The 8,747-nt window shown below is 40.6% G+C and overlaps 1 protein-coding gene across 1 annotated transcript; it reads left to right on the top strand.

Moving 5' to 3' along the window:
* Positions 1–2,324: 2,324 nt before the first annotated feature.
* On the top strand, positions 2,325–5,276 carry LOC143124233 (GTPase IMAP family member 9-like). The gene is made up of 3 exons (XM_076285630.1): positions 2,325–2,500; positions 2,714–2,786; positions 3,113–5,276. The coding sequence occupies exon 3, from the start codon at positions 3,293–3,295 to the stop codon at positions 4,448–4,450; it is 1,158 nt and encodes a 385-aa protein (XP_076141745.1). The 5' UTR covers positions 2,325–2,500; positions 2,714–2,786; positions 3,113–3,292; the 3' UTR covers positions 4,451–5,276.
* The last annotated feature ends 3,471 nt before the right edge of the window (positions 5,277–8,747 follow it).

Below are 8,747 nucleotides of genomic sequence, written 5' to 3'. Positions count from 1 at the left end.
TTGTGTGCTGATAACCTGCAACCATAGACAGCAAAAGAAAGCAATTGTAACCTGCAACCGTAGACAACAAAAGAAAGCACTTGTAGCCTAGCCTACAACGTCTGTAATTGCTGCGTGCGTGCACTACTCAAACAAAAGGTGTGCATGCATATAGTTCTGCATTAAGTTGTTTTAGATAACGTGTTTACTTTACAGAAAATTGCAAATAGCCAACTGTCATGCAGTTAATGGTATGTTATGGTAAGCTAACTTGGTGTGCACACACAAAGGAAATTCTCTCTCGTCGTTGAGTAGCCTTATGGCCTATACAGTACTGTGCAAACGGCCGTACACCTGCAGGCGCGCCTGATTGTGTGTCCAAATTATTGCATTTCCTGCAGTAATGTGCACTATGCAGTGCAAAGCTATTTTTCATGTTCAAAGTGTAGCATTTCCTGCCTCTGAATCTCACATTCTCTGAGTGCATTTTTGACATGAAATATAATTATTTTTCATTTTCTTTTATGTTGAATGCAATCATAGCAAAGTCTATTGTTGCTCAGCAGGCATGAGAACTTAAAATGTAAACCAAAAGGTTAACAAAGGACTCTCTGTAGCTTGCCGGTTAAACAGGTTTTCACCCTATGTGCTGACACGCTTTTTAGCACAAATGTGTCTCCAACGTGCTGTCTTTTGAGAAAGTAGCGTTTAGAATAAAAACTGATTGTGATCTCCTGGAATTTCAAAGCACACCCACACAGCTATGCACTACCAGTTGATTTTCCCAAAACATACTGTAATTGTCAGACCTTAAAAAACATGTTCCCATATTTGTGGATATTTTTAACAGCATAGATGTAGAAGAAGCTTTCAAATGCATTGTGATACTTCTAGCTGTTAGGCCTTATAAAATACAATCATGACACTTCATGAGTGCAGACATGCAGTATACCAGTCATTTTGGGGCTTTATGATGCTTTGTGCCATTTTTAAATGTGTTTAAAATGCTTTATGGGCCCCAGCTGTGGCGCAACTGGCTGGGGCACCTGCACCGTATGCCGGCGACCTGGGTTCGATTCCCGCCCCGTGGTCCTTTCCGGATCCCACCCCTGCTCTTTCTCCCATTCGCTTCCTGTCACTCTCCACTGTCCTATAATTAAAACCATAAAAAAAAAGTCCCAAAAAAAAAAAATCAGCCTAAAAAAAAAAAAAAAAAAAAAAAAAAAAAAAAAAATGCTTTATGGATACTGAGGTTAAGTCTTATACTTCTATTACAGAATATTGTAGATTTATTAGACACTCAGTTTATTTAGGTTTTGCATTACCTTTGTGCTGGTTTTCTTTTAAGGGGGATTTTCCACATGTTTGTATGCATGCAATCTGCTAGCAGTCCGTCTGTATGTCTCCTGAAAAAAAACATTGGTGTAGATCCAGTTCAAACATCCAGTTTTCATGATGGTGAACAGAACAGAGGAGAGGTCTACGTGCAGTATGTGCTTTCTCTGTAACTTGCACGCTCTGCCTTGCATCACCTCGTTGCACGACATCACGTCACGGAACATTTCAAAATTCCAACCTGTTAGTAAGCTAGGGTTTGTTATTGCATACAACTTCATTTCGAAAAAAAGACTGGACTATGTTTTTTTTTTTTTTTTTTTTTTTTTAAACGGCGACGAAATTCTGAATTTCCAGAGCGTGTTACTCCACACTCGGCAATCGACTCCTACGGACTTTCCCCTAAAGATGCCAGATGCAGCAGCAACATTTCCGGAAAGGTACTGGCTTGATGAAATTCATTCTGGACTACTCTCTATCCGACCACATAAAGACCTCGGGATACTTCGGTTTGGTTTTAGGGACCCTATACTCACTACCACGTAAGTGTAATGTTGTTTGGAACTGTAGAAGAGGTATAAAAATAGCGTTTTGTAGCGGCGAAATGACATGCCCTGGTCACTTCCAGGCTAACGAGTTTTGACTAAAAACGGTAAAATCGAACTTTCTCAAAACACATCCGAATGACATAATTTTGATGTCAACTCAACGTATGTACTCCCAATCATCCGTAAATTGATCTAAAGTGCATTTTACTCCGGATAATTCCTTTAAGCAAGGTTTTCCTATTTGTGTGTAGAGTTTTGCAAAAATAGATAATAGTTACAGAAAATGTGCTTAAGCAATCAGAAAAAACTGTAATTGTAATCACACAATGAAATCAATGAGGAAAAAGCCAACCTTGAAGGGAAGCAACTTGAATGGGTATTGATTTAAGTTGAAGTAAGATGTTTTATTATTGTCATTGTTACAATTTCATTGTTCTGAGTGTATTCGGGTAAGGTATGAATGTGAGTGAAAAGGAAAGCAATGTTTTCCTAATGGTGTCAGATTACAGGTTGACAGCACGCCCATTAGGTGTATGCTACAGCAGTAGACTTTTGGACACACAGGATCCCTGAGAATAAAAGAGAATCACTACTGATAGAGCATCTCATCTTTGTTTCAGGAGAACATCTATATTCATGTAAGTACAGCCAAAAATGCATCTAAATAATTATATGAATGAATAAACCTGCATAGCAACAGAGCATGGCACAGCAAAAACACAGGACCGCCTGGCTGCTCTGCTGATAAGTTGGGAAAATAGCATTAAAGTTGTGTTTTTAGTTGCAGTGGAATTCTGTATACAGAATTTTTAAAATGTCTAAAAACTACAAATGTTTTTCTTTTACATAAGATTACGTGCGGCACACCTGAAAGCAAAACGATAGGATATTCTACTGAAATTGCAATGGAGTCACAACATTCAGGTTTGTACTTATACATAGTGTTTAAAACCATAGTCCAGTGTAATGGTGTTTGACATCATAAAATATCATTACCAAAGTATTGTAAAGAGTATTGTATAGAGTAGCTTTATGTTCGTACAGCCATGATTTTGCAGCGCATCTATTCTTGGCTCATGGACTGACAGTGTGACGTCAATTCAGACACAAGCTATTTGGAAGGCAAATCAGAAACAGGTTTAACTGGTATCGACTGAGTCCCTCTGTAAAATAATCTTTCATATCTTAGTTCTATCTTAATTGTAAGGGTTTTTTTTGTTTTGTTTTGTCTTGCTATGGCTCTCTCACAGGACACTCAGCTAGCCGGTTCAGGCAAGAGTGCAACTGCAAATGGCATTCTGGGTAAGGAGGTATTTCTTGAGTCCAGAACAACAGGTTGCAATGCCCAGCAATGGGAGTTCCAGGGGCAGGGCATCTGGGTTATTGACACTCCTGGGCTGAGCGAATCAGCTGAAGTGAAGAGGGAGATCATGAAGAGTTGCACTTTGGGGCCTCCTGCACCAACAGTCTTCCTGTTTTTGGTCGACCTCAGCAAAGGAATAGATGGAAAGTGGAAACAGTATCTGTGGGTGATTGAGGAGATGTTTGGTAAAGATACGTCGATGCATGTTATGATTCTATTCACACAAAGAGAAAAGTTGACCAAGGTGGTGTTTGAAAAACTACTGAAGAGTGAAGAGACTCAGGACCTGATTGGAAAATGTGGAGGAGGGTACCATGCTGTAAACAGCAAAGCAGAGATAGAACCATCTCAGTTGGTGGAACTGCTGGAGAAGATAGAAGGCATGATGAAAACCACTAGAGCTCAGCCTCCGAATAATGAAATGACGGATGTGAGGATTGTGCTTTTGGGCAAGACTGGAGCTGGGAAGAGTGCATCAGGAAACACCATCCTGGGGAGAGACGCTTTTACAGCTAAGCTCTCAACCAAATCTTTCACTAAAACTTGTAATTTGCAGTGTACTGAAATAGCTGGCAAACAAATTATGCTGATTGATACACCAGGATTATTTGATACAGAACAGAAGAACCAAGACAAGCTGAAGTCTGCGATAGAGCAGTGTGTTGTTATGTCCCTTCCTGGGCCTCATGTGTTCCTGTTAGTGATCAGATTAGATGTGAGATTCACAGAGGAGGAGAAGAATGCAGTGACGTGGATCCAGGAGAACTTTGGAGAAGAAGTTTTAAAGTACACCATAGCGCTCCTCACTCATGGAGATGCGTTGGAGGGACCATTGACAGATTTTCTGAGTGAAAATGGTGATTTTTCATCTCTTATTGATCAGTGTGGGGGTAGATATCCCATGTTAAACAATAAATGTGAGGACAGATCAGAACAGGTCAAAGAGCTAATGGAGAAAATAGAGACCATGGTGGAGATGAATGGAGGAGGGCACTATACCAGTGAGATCTATGAGAAGGCTCAGGAAAAAATAAACTGGGAAAGGAAAATATGGATTGCACAAGGAGCTGCATTAGCAGCAGGAGTAGGAGCAGTAGTAGCAGTAGCAACAGGACCTGCAGCAGTAGCACAAGCAGCAAAAGAAGCAGAAACTGCAGTGGTAGCACAAGTAGCAAAAGCAGCAGGCACTGCGGTAGCTGCAGTGATAGCAAGAGTAGCAAAATAATTTGGCATACACCTTATATGTTAACAGATCAGACAGAAGAAGATACCTTAAACATATGGAAACAGATCAAGGACTCAAACGGATACATGCCCTCTCCTTTAGAGTAGACATGATGTTAGAGGAAGACTGGAAATATGAAGCGAGCCTTTCCCTTTCTGTCATTATTGTTTAATATTCCCTTCATAGTTTTCCCCCCATTCAAATTGTATAATATTTTACACTCACTTGGTCAGATGAATGAGAGTGGAATTTACATGCATTGTAACAGAGAAGTTCCGCACATTTGCTCTCAATTTTTTTTATTTGAGTTCAATCCCCAACACAAGTGACGTTTCGTGCCCTTTAACTCATTGAATGCCAAGCTGTTTTAGGGAGCTTTGTCCTAGAGTGCCAGCAATCTAGACCAGTGTTTCTCAAACTTTTTCAGACCAAGGACCACTTAATCAATAAAAAAAGCCTCACGGACCACCTAGCTAAAAAAAAAATAATAAATTAGACCTACTTCAATAGTAAATTACACAATAGGCCTACTCACTGAACCACTTTGATTGTATTATTGTGTCAGAGAATTCATATGATTTAAACTGGCATGGCTTACATAGGCAGTGTTGCAGAAATGTTTGGATTTACATACAAGTTGGTTCAATATTGCAAACAACTCATCTATATTATATTTTACCACGTCTGCTCGCGGACCACTTGGGCTAGCTTGCGGACCACCAGAGGTCCCCGGACCACACTTTGAGAAACACTGATCTAGACCATTGGTGATGATATTTGTACAGCCACAGCATATTGTGTGTTATAGCTATGAACACGTAGAATAGCTCGATTTTGAATATCATTACTACGAAAATTACACATAAGATGAAGTTGAAGTCAAATCAACAATGCATTCTGACTTTATTACACATTTTCTATTAATTTGGCAAGACATTAAATTAAGACATCAATTAAATTCATTCCACCATAATTTTGACACATTTCAACCAACAGTTCACCAACAATCCCTTCACAATTCAACATCAGCAACATCTTGACATCATGTAATGTTTCTGATGAACCATCTAGTAGAAGTGACACTATCATAGATATGCATTTATCATATATTACCATTATTATGACAGCCGCGCAGCGCAGGTTTAGTCAGATTTTTTTTTTCTTTTTCGCATGGCCAATTTTCCGTCAAGGATTCCCGGGACACTGAAAGACCGGGGTGCACGAAACTTGGTGGGCATGTAGTCCCACAAGGATAGCATGGAACCATTGTTTTTTGTTTTGATCCCCCCGCTGGACTGGACCCCCCGAAAGGAGGGTAGGGCAGACACAGTTTTCTGTGAATATCTCGAGAATTGTAGGGCCTAGGAGGATCATTATGACACCCTCTGAATGCACGCCAAGTTTTGTGGAATTCCGTTCATGGGGGGCCACACAATAAATTAATTTATGTTACTATACACCAACTGGCCTGTAGGTGGCCGGATACAGTTTTCTGTGAAAATCTCGAGAATTGTAGGGCCTAGGAGGACCACCTTTTTATGTATGTTGGTCTTAAGGAGCCATGTCAACCCATTCCATAACCACTCATTTCATGTATAGCGCCACCTAATTAAAAACAAAAAAGTAAAAATGAGGTGTTGTAATCGCAGGTATCTGTGACCTGACATGGTTAAAACTGCACGAAATTGGAAGTGTAGGATCATTATGACACCCTCTAAATGCATGCCAAGTTGCGTGGACTTTCGTTCATGGGGGGCCATACAATAATTTAATTTATGTGTACATTTAGTGACTGACTGTACACCAACAGAGTTTTCTGTGAATATCTTGAGAACCGTAGGGCCTAGGATGCCAATTTTTTGCGTATGTTTGCCTCCAGGGGCCATGTTAACCCATTCCATATGCACACATGTGCATAAACAGATACACACACACATACATTCACAGTAATCATACGTATGACACATACACACACAGTAGACATATGTATGCATGCATGCACATGCAAACACACAGGCACATACACAGGCACACACTAGGGATGCACGATATATCGGCGGCCGATATATTATTAACCGATAAGTGAAAAAATGAAAATATTATTATCGGTCCGATAACAGAATTCTGGCCGATAATTTGCGCCGATATAATTTAGGCCTACGTAAGGTCCGTCCTGCTACACTGAGCTACTTGAGCTTGGTTGGCTATACTTTTTCCTCAATATAATGTTAGCGGTGTGAATGTATTTCACCATATTTCATTTGGGAATCTGTGCATCTCAAAATCCTCTCGTGAATGATCCGCCATTAACCTTAACAGAGCGGAGCTCAGCCCTATCTAGAGCCGTCTTGTGCACTTTGTTTTGTGTTTGCACTTTACCGCGCTGGTCGGGGAAACAAATAAACAAACTCGTTAGTGGGACGAGTACATAAGTAGGCCTAGTTCTAAGTTGTGTTTTAGTATTATATTTGCATTACTTTAGCTTGGGTTTTGTATTTTTACCTAGAAATAGGCTAACCATTCGTGCTTCAGTTCCAGACAGGTCATTATTAAAACCTTCGGGGCTAACGCCTTTCATTTCTGCTGCAGCAGGTTGTGCGCAACAGAGTAGACGTAAGATACAGTCTGAGGAGTTGCAGCTTTATTCAGTTACCCGCAGTTGAAACTAAACCTAAGTTTCCCTCACAAACTCTGATTTGGTCGCTATACTGTAGCTTATTCCAAGCTGAGCCGTTTATGAGCGTTTAGTGAAATCTATGAACTAATCATGTCTTGGTACTTGTTGTCTAGCAGATACCAGTGAGAATTGAGTGTGCATAATGCAATTCAGTGAGACAGTTAGAATCAGATATGCCTTTCACCTTTTGTTTTAGCCAGCAGCCAGACCAGAAGATACCCTGACTTTGCTGAATTACTGAAGCTAAGCAGGCTTAGTTAGTACTTGTGTGGCGCCCCCTACGGTACAGTTGACTACGCCACCCCTTAAGCTAGATTAGTAGGGTAAGTGTCAGAGCAAGGGGAACTCTTGTTCCAATCAAATGTACACAACACAGGTTCTAGAAAAGTAAAAATACAATCTTTATCTACAATATTTTTGGGGCTTTTTATGCCTTTAATGTGACAGGAAAGTGGAGAGTGACAGGAAGTAAGTGGGAGAGAGAGTCGGGGTGGGATCCGGAAAGGACCACAGGGCGGGAATCGAACCCGGGTCGCCGGCGTACGGTGCAGGTGCCCCAGCCATTTGCGCCACGACTGGGGCCAAAAATACAATCTTTATTAATAAATATTCTTGTAAGTGTCGTTTAATGGTCACCAGGTAGGTAAAACACATAGATACATGGGTACAATAAACGCCCAACCATCGGCGCAGGAGCCAGTAGCACCTTTGAGAAACACTAATGGGAGGCTAAGGTCTCAAGATCACATGTAAACAAAGGCACAAGACCTTCTTTAAGTGATACACGCTAGAGTTCAATGTACACACTGCAAACCTCACAGCACTCTGATGAACATGGTTTAAAGACGTGGTTTAGAGATTCACACTACACAGCACCGCAAACTCCAAACTTTAAGTGAGAACGAGTGAAAGAAACCCGCTTTCCCATGGAGTCTCCTACTCATGCGCTATCCTGGCCACACCCACCTAGGCTGACTGCGGAAGGGGAGGGGAATTTAAAGAAGTAAAAAGTAAAGAAAAAACACTCTAGCCCGTGGCTACAATACATATACACACATACAACAACTACTACCCCCACAGGCTAGAGGAAAATAAATAAAAAAATCAAGGAAACAAGGACAGGTACCTAAACAATGAGCAGCACACACACACATGCAATCACAGTATAGAGAACAGCAACTAGCGAAATGGTGTAGCTGTACAGATCTAAAACAAACCCAAAACAAAGACACAATAAAAATGCTTGCAATCATTCTCCCAAGCACAAATATGAACCATTACACATGACTTGCATTAAACATGACCAGTCTCCACAGACTCAATGGCCATAAAACTCCAGATAATTTGTTTAGAAAATAGATAGCAGGCTTTCATATATTAATGATACCATATGAAAAGATACACATAAATATATATATATATACATATACATCCACATGTCAGTCAGGACATAGCTTAAGACATACCTGTCGTAGGGTTAACAATGCATGAGGGGTCAGTTTAAGTTTACAGGTCACATCCCATCGCAGACACAGTATTCAGCAGAGCTAAAAGAGAATGCATACACATTGTGTTACAATCAGACAGCTAGAAACAGTGTAAAACAACAGTCACGGTTGG

This window comes from Alosa pseudoharengus, unplaced genomic scaffold (genome assembly GCF_046254945.1).
Source record: "Alosa pseudoharengus isolate Yale_2024_CS ecotype anadromous, Long Island Sound unplaced genomic scaffold, YU_APseudo_1.1 YU_APseudo_1.1_scf_1, whole genome shotgun sequence".
NCBI lineage: Eukaryota > Metazoa > Chordata > Actinopteri > Clupeiformes > Clupeidae > Alosa > Alosa pseudoharengus.
This window is presented reverse-complemented; position numbering and strand designations above follow the sequence as displayed.